The sequence below is a fragment of the Pseudorasbora parva genome, chromosome 3 (genome assembly GCF_024679245.1).
Source record: "Pseudorasbora parva isolate DD20220531a chromosome 3, ASM2467924v1, whole genome shotgun sequence".
Taxonomy (NCBI): domain Eukaryota; kingdom Metazoa; phylum Chordata; class Actinopteri; order Cypriniformes; family Gobionidae; genus Pseudorasbora; species Pseudorasbora parva.
The window spans coordinates 40,521,870-40,545,527 of record NC_090174.1 but is presented as its reverse complement, the minus strand read 5'-3'; the positions used below and the strand labels follow the sequence as shown (position 1 = coordinate 40,545,527).

General features: G+C 38.2%; 1 protein-coding gene across 7 annotated transcripts in view; it reads left to right on the top strand.

Moving 5' to 3' along the window:
* The window catches only part of ak8 (adenylate kinase 8), a 29,492-nt gene extending 6,444 nt beyond the window's left edge, over positions 1–23,048 (top strand). For all 7 annotated transcript variants that reach the window (XM_067438848.1, XM_067438845.1, XM_067438844.1 and 4 more), the window contains 8 exons: positions 248–329; positions 494–565; positions 1,005–1,208; positions 4,657–4,788; positions 5,167–5,256; positions 8,504–8,645; positions 21,812–21,892; positions 22,004–23,048. In XM_067438848.1, coding sequence (XP_067294949.1) covers positions 248–329; positions 494–565; positions 1,005–1,208; positions 4,657–4,788; positions 5,167–5,256; positions 8,504–8,645; positions 21,812–21,892; positions 22,004–22,247 — 1,047 coding nt within the window. In that variant the 3' untranslated portion in view covers positions 22,248–23,048. The remainder of the gene's footprint in view (positions 1–247; positions 330–493; positions 566–1,004; positions 1,209–4,656; positions 4,789–5,166; positions 5,257–8,503; positions 8,646–21,811; positions 21,893–22,003) is intronic.
* The last annotated feature ends 610 nt before the right edge of the window (positions 23,049–23,658 follow it).

The window sequence follows — 23,658 nt, the reverse complement described above, 5'->3', positions numbered from 1 at the left end:
AACAATTTAAGCACAGTAGCTGACCATAGGGAAAAGCAAGTTCATTTATAGAAATGTAAATAGGAGAATTGTGTGGGTGTTTATTTAAGACAAAATGCAAGGTTTCAGCTGTGTTAATAGCAGATTGTGCTGGCATTGTCTGTCGCTAGCAAAGTTGGACTCTGTGTGTCACCAGGGAGTTTTATTATTGTTTAAAGCAAATTGTTTGTTCCTCCTCAAGTGTGCATAACATGCATTGTATTTCCAGGGATGGGTTTTGGAGGCCATTCCCAAGACGCAGGAAGAGGCACTATGTCTACAAGAAGCAGGCATCACCCCAGATCATGTTGGTTAGTGGCATGTTGTCCAAACACTTTGTTGTTCCCAACTGAAAAACAAGAGATTTGAATCAGGACTCGATAATGAGACCGACCAAATATCTCTCTGGGACTCACTATTGCTCCCCAGAGGATGTGTCAAACTCTAGTGCCTTCTTTTAACTCTTTCCTCGCAGTGGTTCTGGAAGCTCCTGATGTCGTCCTGATTGAAAGGAGCTCGGGCAAGAGGATAGACCCTGTCACGGGAGGTAATGTCTGTATGATCATTACACATTTCTTAGTTCAGAGTGTGGGACTGCGAGACAGGCAGCTAACATGCACAATTGTTAGAATGCATTTCATTATCTGTGGACCTTGACAGCGCTAGACTTGTTTGCCGAATCCAAATCGGGCCTGTGTGTCCTTAGGGTTTCGGAAAGCCCAGCTGTAATGAACAAAAGCCAGAGCTCCCTACAGATTTATGATGGTGCGGATGCACCATTTCCACATAATTGCCATTTTCCCTTTGTTTATTTATGATCTCTGTTTATGAATCTTTTTCAGGTAATTCACTGTCAAAATAAATGCAGCTATGAAATATTTAAAAAAAATATTTTTTACCTTTAATACTTTCACCTCAGCACATATACCCTGGAGTATAAAACATACGTTATAACCTTACCCACATGTTTCCATTCTATGTTTCAGATGTATATCACGTCACCTTCATGTGGCCTGAAAGTGAAGAGGTTGCACAGCGTTTAGAAACACCCAGAACACTGATGCCTGCTGATCTTAGAGCAAAAAAGCTGCAGAAATACCACACAGAAGCTCATGCTCTGAAGCGCACCTACCACAGCTGCCTAAAGACCATCAATGCTGACCAGCCCCATGTAGATGTTTTCTCACAAGGTAAATTTCACCAACTTCACCCACTCGGGTACCAATGCGTCCATCTGCATTAAAGGGTTAGTTCACCCAAAAATGAAAATTAGATGTTTATCTGTTTACCCCTGTGCATCCAACATGTAGGTGTGTCTGTTTCTTCAGTAGAACACAAATGAAGATTTGAACTCCAACCGTAGCAGTCTGCCAGTCATGTAATGGGGTGAATAGGTAACAATTCTATGAGAGGAAAACATACAAACAAAAAAACATGCTTAGGCAACGTGCACAAAAACCCTGCTGCTCCTGACGACACATTGATTTGTTAAGACACGAACCGATCGGTTTCTGTGAGAAACGAACAGTATTTATGTCATTTTTTTTACCTCATATCCCGACGAGTCTCATCAAGTTTTCCCATCGGCAGTAACTTCCGTTAGGAGAGGTCAAAACCGACGCGATCATAGATATATATACCATGTAGATTCCTAATTCGATCGATCTGAGCAGGCACAAATGAGGATATATATATATTATATTATATTATATTATATTATATATATATATATATGATCACGTCGGTTTTGACCTCATCAGACGGAAGTTACTGCCGATGGGAAAACTTGATGAGACTCGTAGAGATATGAGGTAAAAAACAAAAAACAAATACTGTTTGTTTCTCACAGAAACCGATTGGTTCGTGTCTTAACAAATCAATGTGTCGTCAGGAGCAGCAGGGTTTTTGTGCACGTTGCCTAAGCATGTATTTTTGTTTGTATGTTTTCCTCTCATAGAATTGTTACCTATTCACCCCATTATGTGACTGGCACATAGCAACGGTTGGAGTTAAAAATCTTCATTTGTGTTCTACTGAAGAAACAGACACACCTACATGTTGGATGCAGTGGGGGTAAGCAGATAAACATCGAATTTTCATTTTTGGGTGAACTAACCCTTTAAGGCATACTTCTTTCTACCTTAAACCAAAGCAATTTACTCACCATCATGTTATTCCAAAACTGCTTGTTTTTCTTCTACGAAACACAAAAGCAGATATTTTGAAGAATGTTTGAGGGTTCTAACTCTTTTATGATCTAAAAAATCATACAGATTTGACCTGACATATAGGGGAGTAAATATTGACAGGATTTTCATTTTTGTCTGACCTATCAGTTTAAATTAATGTTTACAAATCTTCTTGCCAAGCTACCGATTATAACTGACTTTGTATAATGTTGAAATAGATTTTAGGTGGTATTTGCCATTGGGTGCTCATTTAATCAATCCATTTCAAAATGTCATACATGAATTCAAAATATAGGATGCATTTTTTTAAATCTGTGCAGATTAGTCTTAGGTAGGTCACTGAGTAACATTTAGAGATTTTCAAACATTTCTACTAATATCACCTACTGCAATCTACCACCCCTATTGGTTGGAGGTCAGTAGTGCGGCGGCTGCATTCAGAGGCTGTGATTGACCTGCTTGTCAGGCACTCTTCCAGTTGAGGAGGTTGCCTCAGGCAGCTCTGCAGGCACAGACTATCCCATGAGAACCTGGGCAGGGATGAGCGGTCCTCGCCAATTACATTAAAACCATCTGAATCCAACCTGTCTAAATATTATATCGCTCAACTTGACAAAATAATTCTGTCACCTCCCTTCCTTTAGTTGAGAGGTAGAGCTAGGCAGTGAATATTTAAACCGCTCTTTGCATACATCACTTTGACTGTAGCATTAGGCAGGTTAGCAGCATTTTGTGAAATTCATACCACAATTTTTTTTTATTATAAAGATGCATATTTATCATAGGAATGAGTATGCATGGAACTGATAGCTAGTCATCGTATATTATGGGCAGCATTTTTAGAGATGTCAAAACTGACCTCTATCTATCACTTTTACAATATTTTGCCAGCTCAAGCTGCATAAACATGAGCTGGGAGAAATACAAATCCAATTTTGGACTGGTTTCTCTCTGTTTCTCACTTTCTCATAGAAATTAGGCTTATCAGGGGGGAAATAAAGGCCCATTAAGTCTCATGGCACATTAGTATTAAAGCCAAAATGCTCCGTTGAGTTACCCATCAAGGAAGCGATCCTCCAGCCTAATGGTTTTGCGCTGTGGGCTAGATTTGTAAATTGTAGATTTAGGACAGCCACAGTGTGCTATTATGCCAAATCTTGACTTAACTGCACCTGATTTTCTTGATATGTCTAAATGGAGGACATTAAATAAATATTTGAGATAAACTCTGCCATAAAACATTCATAAACCCATACTAAGGAGCAAACAGCAATAAGGCTGTCATCTTAAATCTTGATTAGCGCTAATTCAGCATGCGGTTTGATTGTAACGTTGCTAGTTTCCCCCTGACTTAGCCTTTTAGCGCATTAACATGTTTCGCATATTAAGCATTTATCATGTTGTTGTATAACAATTAGCAGCATAAAGGGCTGGATGAGAGGAACTCATTAGTTATGATTAGGCTGTTGTTAATCATTGCACATTAGAATGGCGGCTCAGCACAGGTTCCAGACAAACAGCATTGTTGTGAGTGAAACCCAACTGCAAACAGATGGCTTCGACGTGGATGTCACACTACAAGCAAATGCCCCCGTGGACATGAAAGGAAGACTCTAATGATTAATTAATCAAGTGGCTTTATATTCAGTTTAGTGGCAATCTCTGTTTATGATCTGAGCGAATCGGCTGTCACCAGCCTCATGAATGTGCTCTATTATCTTACTCTATTAAACATTCAGTAGAGTCTATCTGTGCCTGCATTGTGTTGTTTTGTATTAAAGTATGGTATGGTACTATGACATAGGGTTCAAGAAATCCATATGCTACGAAAAGGACCCGAAAGTCTTGGGCCGTTTCAAATGCTGCTCTTTTACACTTTCTATTCAAATCTGTTCTATTCTGTTCAAAGAATCCTGAACAAAAGATTTCCACAATATTAAGCAGTACAACTGAGTTTAATATTGATAATAATAATGATAAATGTTTCTTTAGCACCGAATCAGCGTATTAGATTGATTTCTGAAGGAATCATGTGACATTGGAGCCTGGAGTAATGATGAAAAATCAGCTTTGCCATCACTGGAATAGATCATATTAAAAAAATTATATATATATATATATATATATATATATATATATATATATATATATATATATATATATATATATATATATATATATATATATATATATATATATATATATATGAGCATAAGAGACTTATCATTAAAAAACAAAACAAAAACATTAGGAAAAAAAACGAAAATCTCACTGACTCAACATTTTCAATGCATTTTATAGTGGTACTGGTTACACTTGAACAATAGATTTCTCATTTATTCACTGAAAATGTATTTATTCTAAGCATTTCTGCCACACATTTTACACTTACATATCACATGAAATTTCTCATTCATTCATATATGGTTATTTTGTCTTTATACTGTAGTGCTGAACTATGTCCGTACTCCACGTCACTCTGCCTCACCCTACACTCCCAGAATCCTATTGTTTGGACCCCCAGGTTCAGGAAAGAGTCTTCAGGCAAAACTAATTGCCCAGAAATACGGCATTGTCAACAGTAAGCTACATCTGCATCTTCTGTTAATGATGTTATTAATTACTGTCACTTTTCAACTGTACTCCTCCTAATCTGCAAGGTTCAACATAGTTTAAAACGTAACATTTATTATTATATTATGTAAAAGTCATCCTCATGGCGTTTCAAAACCCTATGCATATATTTTTATTTTTTGTAGAACACAAAAGTAGACAAAAACACCCAAAATAATGCAGCATTTTTGGGTTTTGGCTGTGAGGGTTTAGAACAACATAAGATTAAATCATTAGATCATTTTTGAGTGAACCATTGTACATTGTCCATACTAGTATGTTGTTTATTTAAAAGTATTAATATTATTACTTTCTTCTGTTCTTTCTTATATCTCTGTTGCTGTAGTCTGTTGTGGTGAGCTTCTGAAGGCTGTGTCAGCTGATGAGAACCATATGGGGGAGCTCATTAAACCCTACCTGGAGTCAGAACAGCAAGGTATACTTCCTTACCTCCTCTACACCTACCGCCAAATAGGTCAATCACACAGAATAAGTGAAACCCCAGCCTGTAAAATGTAGAGTTCTGTTTCCTGCTTTTGACCAGATAATTGGACCCCCTCCCTCATAGTCAGAATAGTCCGGTCAGCGAGCATGTTGTGCTATTATCGCATGTTCACATATATGATATTGGTTTATGATAATTATAGTCTAAATCACTATCATATAATTTACACTTATACTTTTGCAGAAATGTTTTGTTACTGTCCAGATGTGTCTAAACAAAATCACAGTACTTTCTGGCTTCTTACCCTATAGGTTTTGCATCTACTGTAAGACAAGTTTTAATATATTTTATTTATTTATAGTTAGAACACACCATAATGCTCTAGTCGTCTTGACTGTCTGTGACCTTTCATTCATCCTCATCATTGTTATTCCCTTCTCATCTTACACTTCTGTGTCTGCCCAACACCTCTCTGTTCTAAATCCCTCAGAGACCATAAGAAAATATATATAGATATATAGTCCCGCCCCTCAGAGAATGCATTCAGCCGCTGGGACTGCCAATCACTGTCTTTATCACAGCTCTGGCCCAAGTCACTCGCCTTGAGCAAGTTTTCATTAATTTAATAAAGATTCTCAAGGGATGCAAAGCATATAATGTAAGCGTGCATTTGTCTCTGTGTGTGTTTTTTAAACATCTTTTCAATGATAGGGATAGTACAGAGAGGACGTGAAACAAATGGGGAGAAGATGGAGAATGGGACTGGGAATGATGCAAGCCAGATTCAAACTTGCATCGCTTAGATAAGCACCATGTCATCATGTCATTATTTCACATCCTTAGCCTTAAATCAATAGTTCACCCAAAAATAAACATTCTGTCATCATTTACTCACCTTCAGCTCATGGGGATCCAGACCTGACTTGCTTCCTTCTGTGCAACACAAAAGTAGTTATTTCGAACGTCAGTGGGGTCCAACCAACATTGAACTTTATTGAAAGAAAAATAATTAAAATATTTTTCTTTTATTTTCACAGCAAAAATGATTATTTTCATTTTGTGTGGGCTTGAGAGTTGAATCTGAATTCAACCAGATGTTATTTTACCAGTTGCGTCACACATATACGAAAATCTTGACTTATAGTGTATAATAAATATAATATAACGTTTCTTATATTGTGCATTATACAAAACAGATTGCTTCAAAGCAGATTTTTAGTAAAAAACAGGAAGAAAACTGCTGCAGTGTATAATTATTATATCATTATAATTTATGTATTACCCTAACTATCATTATTAAAACAGATCCTTAGTTCATGTACATTGAAATATTTACACATCACAAAACTTTGAAACACATTTCTTTAATATTAATATTAGAGCAAATATTTGTACATGCGTTTTCTGTTAAGCATGATAAAATGTTTGTGATTTATTAATCAAAGTTATTATAAAGTGCTACCATTTCATATTTAATTATATATGGAATGTTGTGAAAATATAACCTAGTATGGCTCATATGGAAGTCTTGAGAGTTGACTCAACTTGTATTGTTTTTTTTATGATCCATCTGCCTCCGATGAGTACACATGCACACCCCATGTGATTGTCATAGCATGTTAAGTATCTTTTCAGCTCTAGCAGTATCTGTCACGTGCAACTTATGTTCATAAATTCATGTTGCGTGTTTGTTGAAGTAGCAATGTGTGCATAAGAAATGCTATGTAAATGTTTTGTTAGCTCGTATTTCATTGCCTTGTTGAACAGGGCTGCGGTATCCTGGGAGAGGGGGATTTTTGTGCCTTCTCGTTCTCTCCCCTTTGCTTTTCTCCCCCCTTTTCCTGTGACTGAGTATTTGAGGCAGAGAGCTTGCCTAAATAATTTACAAGTTGATTAATGGCCTCACAGGGGTATAATTAGGCGATGGAGAGATGGTGGCTAGTGTAACCAGTACAGTGCTTCTGGGATTTGAAAAGCCATATTATTAAGCAAACCAAAAAAAAAAAATTGTCTTAGCAGAAGTGAAGAAGAGGAAAGAAAGAAAGAAGAGGAAGCCTCTCCAGGCTGCCTGATGTTTGAAGCAGGGCTGCAGAGATAGGCAAGAGGCTGCGTGTGTTTGATGTGGAAATTGGACAGTTTGAAACCGTCGACTTTAATTTTTCACCAGCTGCGGGGACCCCCCTGGGTGCCAGCTTGCGTTCCTTAAAGAATGCTGTTCTATTTTCTCTTCACCCTCATTATTTGTTTGTCCTCCGCCGCTCTCGTTAATTTTTCCCGCAGCATTACAAACGTTACGCTTCTCTACCATGCTGTCCGTCAGTTTTAAGAGGTGCCATCATCCCCTTAAACAATTCGCTCGTGTTGCCTGTCAGCCAGCCGTTGGCTGCTTTTGTACTCTGAGAGGGACCTGTGAAATATCTTCAAAAGACAAAATGTACATACATGAATTTAAATGACACCGTGTCTGCTAATTATTTATCACCTCACATCTGAATAAACCGCCTTGATTTGATACAGATACAAACAAAAGGCACGTCCTTGACAATACCGCTTGATGATGAGATCACTAATGCTTTGCATGTAGATTATGTTGTTTCATTTCTGCTCAGGCCATCTCCTTTAATTGAATCCTCTTAATGGGGCATTCCAGCACTTCAGATGACCTCCACCTCCGTTAAAGTGAAATATTCAATTTTCTGTCCGCTGTGTTTTTGAATCAGATCGAATTAACAGATAAACCGTTTATCTGTGGGTTTAAACCCTTAAAACGGCATCCTATATCAGCATCTTTCATATTTCAAAAAGTTCTCTTAGTTTTTTTTTCTTTCTTTCCATAAAGTCTTCTTCACAGTACCTGGAAAGAAGTAAACAAATGAAAGGCCTTTCTCACGTCCGTTAGATCTATAACACTGTGATCTGACATCCTACAGGGAGGAACGTATACAGTATTTCAAACAAAATGCTAAGCAGGTGTGTTTGTGTGTGTGTCTCGTGGGGTAACCCCCTCTGAACACCATGTTTACAGTATATAGGACGAGTGTCATTCAAAGGACACAGCAAGTTGATTCTCAGGAGTCTGAACCTCTTGAACATTTTTGAGGTTCTCGAAGTTTGCCTTAATGAGATTTCTCTACTTCTATGGTTTGCATTGTTGTATTTCTGTCATGTAATTAGGAAAAAGCACAACAAATGTATAAATAGGCTATAACTGTATCATATTTGTGTTTTATCCATACAGTGCCATCCAGTATAGTCATGCGGATCCTTACAGAGAGACTGAGCAGGATGGACTGTACCACACAAGGCTGGGTGCTCCATGGATTTCCTCAAGATGTGGAGCAGGCAGAAAAACTCCAAGAGTCTAATTTTCTACCAAACAGGTATATTGTTAAATGTTCACTGCCATGCCACAAAAGGCATATGACTTCACAGGGATTTAAACTATTATCACAATGATTTGTTTCAGTGGTTCTCTTTCGATGAATATCTTCTGATGAACAGAAAGTTCAAAAGAACAGTATTTATTTGAAATAGAATTTTTTACAACAATATAAAAGTCACTTAATCAATTTAATGTGTCCTTGCTGTACCAACTTTTTAATGGTAGTATATGTCACAATGTCACAAGCTATGCAACTATGCAAGTATGGTATATTTGGATTTAAAGGGATACGTCACCGCTTTTTCATTTTAAACAAGCGGCAACCTCCCGCGATCTCTCTTGAAGCCAATACGGAAGTAATGTAAACTGCAATTCCTCATCTGGCCACTAGGGACAGGCTCCAGAAGGGAGCAGAATCTCATTGAGCCCCATGTTAAAATTCTCAACTTTAAAGCAGAAAAAAACATGTTTACAGCCTGGTACAAATTGTGGTTTTGGCTTATAAGGCTAATTTTGATCTTCATGACAACTCTGAGGGGGGTGAATTTTTTTATAACTCATTCGTTTACGTTATATAAAGCCTTAAGGTTCTGCATAATTAAGGGCGTGGTTACAAGTGGATAGCCATTTATCCGCCGTCTATAGTTATTGCGTCACCTCAGCTCCGGGCACATCCCGCCTTTTTGCCCATTTTCTGTTATCCGGGAGTGACACGCGATGACTCGCTCACAAGATGGCAACGCCCAGCTCGACCATACTTTAAGCTTCAGAACGGCTTATCGGAATCCTATGGGTGACGTCACGGACACTACGTCCATATTTTTTTACAGTCTATGATTTTAAACTATGTTATTCCCTTAACTAAAACGAGTTGATACATACCTCTGTCGTCTCAGTGCGTGCACTTAATCGCTTGTAACAAAGTTCGTAATGTGAGGAAGGAAGAGGACACGGGGGTCGGCTGGACGGTTGATGCTGTTTTATTTATTCTCTTTCAATGTCAAATCACACTCAGTAGTGTATAGTTTCTCTCAACTCAAAATAACAACGATCACTTCCAGGTCGGCACTTCCAGCTTCCGGTGTCTCAGTGTCTGTGGTTCGGGCATCAACCGTCCGTCTCTCTCTCTCCCTGGTCTCCGGTTCCACTGGCGTTTTATCCCCTCTCCACGCCCATTACTGGAACAAGATACAGGTGTTATTAATCTGCGTCCAACCCACTCACTTACCGCTCGTCCCGCGGCTCTCTCTCCCGCTGCAGACCTCGCTGAACCACGCCCCCCTTGCCACATCGCTCCTGTGACATTCTGATAGCATTTACCTCAGCTCACTAACTCAGTTCATTCACTATGGTACCAAACAGAGATCAAGTTAGAAGTGACCAAACAACTCCACGTTTTCCCTATTTAAATACAGTTACACGAATAGTTGAATATGGTGTATTCAAGTATGGTGACATAAAATAAAATGTGGCGCTTTTTTAAGCGGATTAAAAGGAGAACTATGATGTATGGCGGAATAGGACTTCTGAGCGTACTTCGACTCGGCGTTGTAAAAAGTCCCGGCTGAAACATTTTCCCTCTCCCCTATTGACAGAAATGAGAGAGGGAGGGGGAGATTTGAGGGAGGTCGGGACTTTTACTGTGCCAAGTCGAAGTACTCTCAGATGTGCTATTCCGCCATACATTATAGTTCTCCTTTTAATCCGCTTAGAAAAGTGCCACGTTTTATTTTATTTTATGTCACCATACTTGATAGTTCAACTACTCGTGTAACTGTATTTTAAATAGGGAAAACGTGGAGGTGTTTGGTAGCTTCTAACTTGATCTCTGTTTGGTACCATAGTGAATGAACTGGGCTTAGTGGGCTAAGGAAAATGCTATCAGATCGTCACCACGCATCAGAGCGTTAAAGTGCACGCACTGAGACGAGAGAGGTATGTATCAACTCATTTTAGTTAAGGGAATAACATAGTTTAATATGAAAAGCTGTGACGTATCCCTTTAAAGGGTCATGAAACCCCCTGTTTCAGCAGCGGTCAGTTCTCACCACAGTTTTCAAAAATGCTATTTAAAGTGGGCGGGGTTTAGCGGCGGAGTGCAGGGGGGTGAGGGGAGACTGACAGGTGACAACAGTACAGTAACAGCTTTTTCTGATTCAAACAGTTTTATTTCGCTCTCATTAAAAGCATCGAAGCTTCCCACAAATGCGAATGCAAATGACCAAGGTTATTTTCGTAAACGAAAACTGAAACTAAGACTAAAACTATTGGTCAAAAAACATTTTTGTAAACTGAAATAAAATTAAAAAATCGGAATAAATAAAAAACTAAAACTAAACGAAACTAACTACTCTTACTAAAAAACTAACTGAAATAAAATAATAATTACCAAAAATAAATATTCGTTTTCGTTATTAATAAGCTCTCTTTAATGTGGTGGAAAATCTGACTGCGGTTGAGGGAGTGTCTGTATTGCGCTACTGCGCGTGAAGTGATCTGAGTGACGGACACGTGCAGACGGGCAACACATCGCTAAACGGCAGTTCACAAAGAATCAATGCGTCCGTGGCAGTGAAATGGGAAATAACACAAGGTAATGAGATGCACGTTGAACTTCTTTTAACTTAAGCTCACTGTTTTAGAATGCCGTTTCTTACGCGACGAGAGACGCAGGCGCAAAAGTCAGCAACTAGTAGCAAGTACTAGCCTACTGTACGTTTGAGATTTCATGTTTGCATAATATTGACAGGTTCAAAGGTGTTATCATAATCATTTACATTATATTATTATCTGTGTGGAGACATTTCCCCACAAATAGGGAATACCAGGATACACACACACAGGTTTGTTTCACTATATAAGTGAGGACATTGCATAGACTTCCATTGATTTTATATCAGGTTAATGATATTTTATATCCCCTAACCCAACCCCTATCCCTAAACCTACCCATCCCAAGAACGTGCAAAACAATAGATTTAAATAAAAACATGTTTTGGCCGATTTATAAACCTTTTTAACTAGTGAGGACCAGTCAAATGTCCTTATTAGTCAGTTATCATAATATTTTTACTAGATAAGTGAAGACATTGGCCCCCTTTACAATTATAGCACAACACACACACACACACACACACACACACACACACACACACACACACACACACACACACACACACACACACACACACACACACACACACACACACAACAGTGTGTGTTGGCTGTATTCAGATGACTTTAGCTGTGGTCTTACGCTGCTAGCCTACATTGTACTACTGAAGAAATTAAAATAAGCTTTTAATTGTTTAACAATATTTCATCTTTGTTATGAATGAGTTTGTCTGGAATTTATTATTTTTACTTTTATATTTTGCTTTGTATTTATTTTGTTCTTTAAGATAGGCTAATAGGAGGATCTATGTCAAAAATATCAAATATAATTTTTTAATATCAAAATATAATTTATTTCATTTTTAATCTCCAGATCGTTGTTTGTATAGGCCATAGTTTGACTCAAGCTTTTTTGCTCAAAGGTGAAGACCCAACTTTATGCATGTTTTGTAAGACCGTCCTTGGTTTAAACAATAATGCTCGTTTATCAAGTTATTTCACTTAAGGATGTTTAGTAAGATTAAACTCTAATCTGTGCAAACATTAAACTTTGCTGGAATTAAAAACCTTGATTTGGTCTCTACGCTTCATTATGGTAACTCTGCTAAACTATAATTACTAAAACTAAAACTGAAACTAAATAAATAAAAACTAAATAGAAATGTATTTTCAAAATAAAAACTAAACTAAAACTAGCAAAACCATTTGTAAAACTAACTAAAACTAAACTGAAATTTGTAGCAAAATTGAAAACGATAATAAAATAAAAACTAATTTCAAAAAGCAAAACTATAATAACCTTGCAAATGACCAATACGTTACATGCAACACAATACGCACAAGGATTTGGAAGCTCACCATTACACAAATACATATCCTGTGATAACTATAATTCAATGCACAATTTAATGGACAGCCATTCGCAATTTGTTCTCTGCTTTGAAAATATATGTGAACACGCTGTGCCGTTTGGTCGTTTAAATAGCTGTGAAGAGCGGTTACACTCACAGCATGGACAAATCGCGGTTGTGTTGTAGACTCAGGATCTATTGAAGAGAACGCAGGAAACGCAGACACTCATACAAAGCGGAAAAAAACACTCGTTTTTGATCCATCAATGCATCTCTCACTTACAGTATGCGATCTCACTGTTAAAAGTGTCGCTGCATCAGTCAGAGTAAAATGCCTATCAACGCGTGCGGTCATGAATTAAGCAACGCGTCTTCTTATAGGATAAAGACATTTAGTCTTGTGAATAATTATGAGACAGCGATGAGTCACCGCTGTACTATAGTACAAGAAAACATCACAACCTATGACGTTGACATACAGATACATTTAAACCAGGAAGTTGAAAATAGAGCAAAAAAGCTTAAAATGTACTAGTTTTCTCCCACATTCAAAACTAACTGGTGGTAACATTGTCTTCCACGATGCTCAAAACACACACTTCTGTTAAAATCGTAGAAAATTTGGTTTAGGGTTTCATGACCCTTTAAGGAAGTGCACTATATTTGAGAGCAAGGGGGTGCCACACTTCTACCCATGCATCATCTGTCCACTGTATTCCCATTCATTGAACACCTTAGGACATTAGCAGTGACAAACAGAGATAACAGAAAACAAAACGCAAGAATTTTATGAACTGCACTGTGAATCTTTCTGGTTATCATTTGTGATTTGTGTCTCCTCTGCTATCCTAAATAGTGAGTGTAACTGCAGGGCTCAGATTGCCCTCTCAGATTACCCTTAACTCAGCTGCCCTGGAGGATCTGATGGCACTTAGATTATACAACCTGTCCTCTGTGTGTGTCCGCTCATCAGAGAGCTCACTTTGAGGTTAGGTCATCAGTGAAAATAACCGTGTCCCAATTCTGTCTCTTTTGACACAGAAACAAGAGCAGGAGCACAAATCTGTGCAGTAACATTAGAAAAATCTACTTGTTCTCTGCAGGGCCCCCTTTTCAACCTGTTTTACTGTCCTGCTGTTTCTCATCATTACTTCTCATCATTTTATATGCTCTGTGGTATTCAGATTTGATCCCAGATGTCAGCAAGCAGACATGGTGTCCGCTTCTCTTGCTGCTTCAGCGTAGCAAGGCCTTATTTCCTCCATTAACAGCCCCTGTTGTTTGGGCTAATGGCAGGAGACCTCATTTACATAGCATTAGCGTAATTGATTCGAAGGCCCGCGGTTAGCCTGGCCCTGAAACAATGGGGAGATAATGTTTCAGATGGGCCGATGATGGCCCGATGGCGGCGCTGTACCTGACAGCTTTATTAATTAACAGCTCTCTGGTTACCAGGCTTTAGTGAGGATGAATAAGTCAGCTCCTCCTGGAGCAGTGCCAGGGCATGGGCATTTAATAGGTGTCACTGGCAGAAGAGAGAGGGGACAGAGTGGATCCCTTTACCCATTTCCTGAAAGGGCTCCATTAACAAAGAGTCACTGCCTGCGATAAGTGCCAAGACGATGTTGTTTGTGTGACTCCAGAGGCCTGTTGCATGAAGTAGCAGTTTCAGAGTATGTTTAGAGTTGACAATACCATTCAAATCCAACCTGGTTAAGATCAGGTTCAGTGGGCTCACAACGCTTGATATAAACATTCTCTGTTAACTCCAGAGTTTGTGATTAATAAATAGTGTGACGTGCAGCGAACAGCCAATCGCACAGGGCGTGGAGAGCATCAGTTTAATTGACTTCTCACAAGAGAGCCAGTGCATTTCACTTCTCTGATAAAGATTAAGAGATTGTTATAAAATATATATATTGAATTTAAATGCATTTACAATGCAAGAATAAACATTGCTGCTGCAGCCAAAGTTTGGCGAGGTAGATGATATATCAAAGCTTCTATTATATATATATATATATATATATATATATATATATATATATATATATATATATAGTGACGGGGCGAAGAAGTACACGACACAGGAGGGCAGGTGAATTTTCCCCGAAGGGTGGATTTATTGATGAAAGTGGAAGTGAAAGTGCGTCGAGTGGGGTGCTCAGTGCTCTGTGTGGTCTCTCTCTTGCGTCCTTGGTGCTCGCGGTGATATGGGTCCGTGCTCCGAGTGAGTGCTGGCCGTCACACGCTGCTCTCTGGAGAGAAAATGGAGACAACCGTTAGCAGAGTCTTCTGGAGACATCTCTCACCTCTCTGGCCGGCGTGCAGGCTTATAAAGCCGCCCGCTGATGAGCTGCAGGTGTGGCGGCTCAGCCTGTGATGGGTGCAGGTGTGCCCGCCTTGTTTCCAGGGCGACGCTGATGAGCGCTCGGGACACTTGTCACAATATATATATATATATATATATATATATATATATATATATATATATATATATATATATATATATATATATATATATATATATATATATATATATATACTAGGAATGCCACATCCTCAATATAATATTTACCCATTCGGTACGGCATTCACGGTTCAATACGCGCTTGTGAGTTGCCAATCATTCGCGTTTTAAATGCACTGAGCACACGCACTAAAAGCCTGTGGAATGGAATAAGTCTTACTGCACTAATACTGTCAAATACACAAGGTTAACAACACAGTCGGTTATGTCTAAAGTGAAAGTAAAATCGCATGTGTCTGTAAATGAGATGAGAGCAGGTCTTAGCAGCGCAGTGATTGTGAACACTTGTCCTGTGGGACACCTCTAAATGGATGTAAATAAAACAACAAAAGACAGAGAAAATCAGTCACTGCTTTTTAATAAAGTAATAATACAGTAGCGGTTAATCAATGTACATTGTATTTTGAAGACTGTAGTTTTAATTTTAGCCTACATTTATTCATTCAGTTTCATACTTAAATGCTACAGCTCTGAGCTGCCACTGTAAATCTTTATATGTATTTATTTTATATTATACAATACACTAGGAAAGTTTTTTTAAGTAAAGTTGAGTTTAAGTAAGGTTTTTCAAGTATTTTAAGTAAAATAATGAAAGAATATTACTAATAACTTTCTGTTCCTGTCACCTAAGAATAGAATAAAAAAGAAGCAAAAAAACAAACAAACTGATGGCCATGGTATGTATTGAACCGTGGACTAACTGTATTATTGCATCCCTAATATATATATATATATATATATATATATATATATATATATATATATATATATATATATATATATATATATATATATATATATATATATATATATATATATATATATATATATTATATATATATAATATTATATAATATATATATATAATATATATAATATATAATAATATATATATATATAATATTATTATATATAAACAATATTATATATATTATAAATAATTAACAGCAAAAGATGGGCAATTTTGCCACTATAAGCTACTTTCATTTGAAGCAAGAGACACAGGGGTAGTGGCTCAGACATATGTCACTTTTCTCACAGCTGATTGGTCCAGTTTTGGTTTGTGATCTCTAACCCAGAATAAAACCTGCTCTGGTTTTATTGTATTTTGCTTTGTGTTTTTTTATATTTTATTATATATATTGTTTTACTTATTGTACGCTTCATGTTGTTTGAATATAAATACAATAATAACCCGTTTAGCTTGCTGACGTTGTAGTTGCAGGCAATCCACAGTAGTGGCTGTCTGTTCCAGTTAGTGCTAGTCTTTTGTCATGTAAAGGAAGTTACCTGATCCATGAAAGACGAAAGAGGAAGAAAAGAAAAAGGACGCTCGCTAATGAAGTTACCTCATCAGATAAATGAAGATGCCTTTGCTCTGGTTTCTCATGCCGTAATCATCTGATCCTCTTTCAAAAGCTTATCAGTCACAGTTAGCTTTGAATATATGACACTTTGTGGAGAAGGAAATCTAAAATCATTGTCTGTTGTCTACTATAGTATGACAGAGCTATGATTGAGGCAGTGGTATTCAACCTTTTTGACTTCAAGGCCCCTCAACAATATTTAAAAATAAAAAATGTTAAAAAATATATATATGTAAAAAAAAAAAAAAGATTTACTGGATGAGGAGTTAAAAGATTTTGTTTGTTTACATTATTTTCCCAGGTCTCACACTTTTAAAATTATACCTCATTAAGCTATTTAATTTTATTAGCATATTTCAATGCTTGTATTCTCTTATTTCAAATCATTTTAATTATCTAATTCCTTAATCTTGAGGACCCCTTGGAAGTGTTTTGAACTCTGGTTGAGAACCACTGGATTAAAAGGAATACAGATTAATTTCAATAAATTAAAATATTTTGATCTAAAAGTTAGATTTAAAATTAGACTTTTTAGGTGAATATCCTGGCCACTGAAATAGTATAGTAGTATAGTGAAATAGTACCATAAAAGTATTATAAATTGGTCCTTACAGCTTGTGCTCTGTCTAAGTCCCTTTAAGGGTGTACTCACACTAGCCAGTTTGAACCGTGCCTGAGTGCGTTTGACTACCAAAGCGCGGTTCTTTTGACTAGTGTGAGTGCTCCGAACCGCTTGGAAGAGGTGGGCCAGAGCACGGATCAGTTGGACTCGGGCGCGGTTCACATGCAGTGTGAGCGCTAACCGTGCTGGAGTCCGTAATCAAAGCTGCAAAGTCCTTGCTGCACTTCAGCTGGTACCTTGCAAACTTTATAATACGAGCAGCACGATTACATGAACATTTTCGCGCCACTAAGGCGACACATCTGTTTAACAATAGGCTGTGAGAGGGCTGTGGAACACCGTGGACCAAACGACACAAAAAATTATCCACAAAGAAAACAGAGCGATGGACTCCATTGTGTTCAGAGAGCACTGCTCTTCCTGTTTATCCCGAAACCGGTCGCACCATAATGACGTAAGTGTACTCCGGCACGAATGCTGAAACCCGAAACCGCCGCACCATAATGACGTAAGCGTCCTCCGGCACGAATGCTGAAACCCTATGTGAGTGCAGGCCAGCAGGGGAGTGGGGAGGGGGGACAATCGTACTCGGCTCCAGTTCATGGCAACCGTGCCTAGTGTGAGTACACTCTTAGATTAGTATTCACTTGGCGACCATCTTTGAAACGCCTCTCAGGCATGCAAGTGCAGCTACTATCTCTTTGAATAGGAAACATCAAATTCTACAAAACTGTTAACCAAGATTACATTTAAATTTAATATTTGAAATCACCAATGACATCTGACAACAACTGTGTGGCAAGCAGGGTGGGGCCGAGAGCCGTGAGAACGGCGTGAGGCCAGTGACATAATTGCTAATGAGCTCACGCGGAGGAGCTCCAGAGTCATAAAAGCAGGAGTGATGACAGTGAAGGGCGAGAGAGGACCTGGGACTGGATTTTATGTTGTGTTTTGTTTATACTTGTACAGCAGTCATCCATAACAGGCTCCCGCCTCCTGTCCTTATCAGTTTAACTTTATTACAAACTGTCTCATAAATATTGTTTCTAGATGCTTAAATCATGACAACAAAATGCATTTTCCGGCTGGATAATGCACAGTCCTAAACACACATTTCTATAGTACAATGCTGTTTCTTTAGGAACCAGAGCTTCTAACAGCAGCTGCAGTGACACGAGGACTTTACCAATCGCCAATTTTCTTTAAAACCTGCGACTTATTCCCCCATATTGGGCCTTGTACTTTCTCCCATTCATAGTAATATGAGTGCACTGTCTTTCTGTATGTAAAGTCTTTGGCTCTATTTCATAACTTCTGAAGCTGGACAGTATATTTTTGTGAGGAACAGGAGTTTGTCATCCTTTGCAAATCATGACATTTGCCCTAGTCCTGAGTGAATAGGAATGTCAGATTCATGAAAGAATCATTCTTTTAATTCAGATCCTTTCAGTGAATCATTTGATCCAGTTCCCTAAACAGGTCTCAATGATTCATTCATGAATCGAACTGATACGGTTCTTAAATTCAACTCTTCAGCTGGTCGGTTTCACAAAATTATTGTTTGCCGTCAAAAGACTTAAAATATAGAACATATGCCATATGGACCACATTTATAATACTTTTATGTTGCTTATTTTGTCAAAGTTTGACCGCCCATATTCATTTTCACTATCAAGAAAAACAGTCAACATGATATTCTTCAAAAATGTATTTGTGTCATACATGTTTGGAAAAAACAGCAAATGATGCAAGAATTTTCATGTTTGGCTGAAATATACCTTAAGAATAATATTAAAAAAGAATAGTAGCACAATACCTGAGCTTCTCTAAAGACACATGTCCAAACCCCATCTTACCTGATCATTCTTAGACTGTACAGCAGGTCATTTTTACTTTGTTAGTTTCGCTGGTCTCACTCCCACCCCTCCTACCAGTCTTTAACTACCTTCTAGTTTGGCTAGTCATCAGCCTCTTACAGCCTTGACACGCTTACAAACAATCAGAGTCTTTGGAAGCTCTGAAATATGCATGGCTACCTGTGACAGGTAGATAAAGAAGAGCAATTAGCCATGTAATCTAAGAGTCTGGCCCAATTACCTGCTCTCGTCCCTGCCCTCTCTCTCTCTCGCTCGCTCCTCTCTCTCTCTCTCTCTCTTTCCACCTGCGCGGTGCTCTTGCTCTCTATTAGTAAAATGTATTTCATGTGTCCGCTCCCCATCAAATCAAGCAACACTTCCTCTGATTGGCTTATCAATTATACAGCAGGGGCAGCATTACAATTTAATCAGTGGTAAACATTGCCGTGGCCACCTGTAAAGAATCTTTCCCTCATTAATTTCTTAATTTGGAGAGATAGAAAGGGAGGCAGAGGGGCCGACGGGAGCGGCAGCGCTCTCAGAGAGATCGGGTAGACTGAGACCTTCTTGGATCACTTCAACTCAGCGAGTAAACTGAAGAACAAAAGGGTCAAAGGTTACCATCTACCTAATGTATACCAGTGGAAGAATAGAAACCACACGTATACATATACACACACACACACACACGTACTGATGGTAGGATATGCTAAGACTAGTGCGATTCAGGATCATTTGTATAGCAGCTGAGGACTGTCAGGCTCTTGTTATCTGCCTTGTTTTAGTCAGTCATTTGTTAGAGGATCTCAAGCTGTCATGTAAGAAACATCTAATGTAAATCAATTCATCTTGTACAGCTCCCCCCACATAAAAAGTAGGGGGAATGAGAAGAAAGACGAACACAAGCCCCCACCCTCCCATCCTCCAGCCCCAGACACAACGCACCATCCTTTTGCTCCTCCAAATTTATAAATATTTCATGAGGAAGCATAAATATTAATTCTAATAGCTTTGCAGAGTAGTTATTATTTCTTTTTTAAGACAAATATTCATTAAAAATTGAGAGAAGCCTTTTTCTGAAATGATTAAACCTACACACACACACACACACACACACACACACACACACATACACACACACACACACACACACACATTATTACGGCTCTTAAACACATCAAATATCTAGCATTTTCAGTCCAGACTAATAGTCAGTTAAAGCACCATGTCTCCTTTGTCCATTTCAGAAGGCCTAGTGGTTCACAGTGGTACTGAGAGCCAGGAACACAAAGACATTTAAATATTTTATCAAAAGCACCAACTTGGATCTCTTTCTCCCTTTTTCCTTAGTTTTTCAACCCCTTTTGGTGGAAAAGGAGGCCTAATAATGTACAGTTCCTGGTTGTATTTCACTGTAGCTTTAATTGCTTCAGAATTGCATCTCACTACAATGTCAGTCTGTGTAAAATGTTTAGATGGCTAAATCTTAAATAATGTGGATGAGACTGTGAGGTCCCTGTCCTCTGGAGGCTTGAGTGAAATCAAACCACCCCCCACCCCCACCTGACCACACCATTAGGCCCACTTTGTGTCTGGACAATGTCAAAACACAATGACCCTTGGGTAGACACCCTAACATTCCTCTGTTGAAGTCCTCTCATGACCCAGGAGAGTATCCCTGTTTTCCATTATTTTCTTCATCATTTATTTAGCTCTAATACCAACGCATTATGATTATCTCTCTTTGAATGCTAGATGGAGTCTATATATAATTGAGTAATGGATTAGTGTGGTTTTCGCATGACATGTTATGATTTAAGACATTTTGAGAATCATAATGAATTGGACAATTTCAGTTGCTCTTACAATTGTGGTTCTGCTGTAACTCTGCTCTTTTTTTTAATGTTTTTGAAAGAAGTCACTTGCATGGTACTCGCACTGCATTTATTTGATTAAAAAATTATATTGTGAATACTATTGTGAAATATTATTATAATTTAAAATAACTGTTTTCTGTGTAATATATTTTAAACTGTAATTTATTTCTGTGATGGCACATTCTAATATGCTGATTCGCTGCTTAAGAAATGTTTCTTATTATCAAAGCAGTTGTGCTGCTTATTATTTTATGGAACCCGTGGTGTACATTTTCCCGGATTCTTTGATGAATAGAATGTTTAAAAGAAGCTTGAAATATAAATCTTTTGTGACATTATAAAAGTCTTGTTTCTTACAAAAACATAACTCTTACTAATGCCAGTCTTTTGAAAAATAGTATATGTTTAACACAGACTTTTAAATACCAATATTTTCACTGTTTTTGTAGCATATTGAGTCCATTTATTTATAAAATACCACTGACAAAACACGTAAGGCTTGTCTTTAACTATAGACTGGTCTGACAGGTAGTTAAGCGAATATTTGTTGATTCTGGTTGACTGGTTGAAATCTCAAAAGTGAGTCTTTTGAGACATTGTGCTCTCTCTCTCTCTCTCTCTCTCTCTCTCTCTCTCTCTCTCTCTCTCTCTCTCTCTCTCTCTCTCTCTCTCTCTCTCTCTCTCTCTCTCTCTCTCTCTCTCTCTCTCTCTCTCTCTCTCTCTCTCTCTCTCTCTCTCTCTCTAATGACCCAGTTCCTATTTGTGGTTTTTATATTTTATTATATTTGAATTACATTTGATCAGCCTTTATTAAACAGTGATGCCTTCTATATGTTTGGTTGGTATATAATATATTTTTACCAAGCACTATCGTTACTCAGGCGATTTGAGAGGATAACAGATATCATGACAGACTTCCACGTGATCTCTGCCTCTGTCCCCTCTAGGGTCTTCTTCCTGGAGATGACTGATGACATTGCTATCGAGAGGGTAACACTTAGAGCTGTGGATCCTGTGACTGGAGAATGGTGAGAAGGCATCTGCTTAGGAAAACTGTAAAATTGTATGTAAAGAAACCATTCCTTCGGGTTCCACTAAATGCATAACTCAATTCTGAATGTTGCATTTAAACTCTGCAGGTATCACGCCATGTATAAACCCGCCCCTGGTCCAGCAGTGCAGGCCCGGCTTCGGTTTGACCCGAGGAATTCAGAGGAACAGCTGCTAAAAAGGCTTAAGGAGTACTGGAGCCATGCAGTGGACCTGCAGGCCTTCTACCCACAGGCAGTGGTTATCAATGCTGACCAGGACCCACACACCGTGTTTGAGTCACTGGAGAGTAGGCTAGTGAGCAGACTACCCAAAGTCCTGTCTAACCGTTAAAAATATGAGGGCTAATTCTCTTTAAACTGTTAAAGGGATACTCCACCTAAAAATGTAAATTCTCTCACCATTTACTCACTTCCTTGATTTTCCGGATGTATATGACTTTCTTCTGTGGACATCAAATGGAGATTTTAAATAAGATAATCTGTCTCATATAATGCAAGTGGATGGGTCCCTCAAAGTTGACTCTTCAAAAACTACACAAAATAAATTTAGATGGTAATCCGTAACAACCCCAGTGGATAAATTAATGTCAACCATCACCAAATGTCCAAACGTGGGTTCATAAGTTTATGCTTGGCATACACTTGTAAAACTTGCGCAAGATGTCATGTGGAAGCCTAGAAGACAACACTTCTTGAGTTTCACAATGCGTTTTCATCACGCTTCACAACATGCTGGCATTTGCATCAACCATGAATTCATATGACAGTTGACTGTAAGCAATGGTTTATACTGTAAATAGTTTAAAATAGTAGTATTTTTTAACACACCCACACACACACACATATCGTTTCGCTTTAGAAGACATTGATGCATCCTCTGCTGTTGTGTTTGTTTTGCTTGTTTTTTGAGCCATGACTTTGAGGGACTCATCCACTTGCATTAAAATCTCTGTTTGTGTTCAGCAGAAGAAAGCTAGTCATATACATCACATTTCTGGATGGAGTATCCCTTTAAGCATACACATAGATCAGCTTTAATGCACATTCTAGATCTGTTCCTTGTGCTTTTATTTTTCTCCTGTCATCTGTACATCTGAAAGGCTACTTAATAATACATTTCTTTTGAATTTGACTTTAGTTCTCTTTTCTTGGTCATAGTTATATCTCATATTTTAATGAACACTGGCATTTCTCCAAATTCATCACAGAAAAATACATTACCCAACTGATGTATTTATTCTTGCCATCTGACTGTGTGTAAGCTCATGGGAGTGCATGGTACCTTCTAATTTGACGTATGTTTAATTAACATAACAGGAAAAGGCAGAGCGGCCAGAGCCTTTGCGGTGGGCAGTATTAGTCCCGCTTCAGTGGTCTCGTGCTAAAGAAACCAGCCGATGCTGCTTTGATTATTAAATTCCCTCTCCTTCTCTCTTCCTTTCTTTGAGGTCACTTATGTCTCCCACAGGGAGGAATGGAGTTAAATACACTGGTTAGTGTAACATGTTAACAGGCTGATTTTCAAATTCCCCTCAGATAGTATGCTATGACAGGCAGACACTGACTTAATTATAGCAGATGAGGTCCAGAATATGAATCTCCTCTGAATATGTAAACATGAGGGCCAGTGTATATGCAAAGGGAGAGAAGAGGCTACAAAAATGAAATGCGTCTAAAGGAGAAAGTGTTCCCTGAGCTACCTCTGGTTCTGTAGCACCCTGATCTTTTTATACTCTCAATAA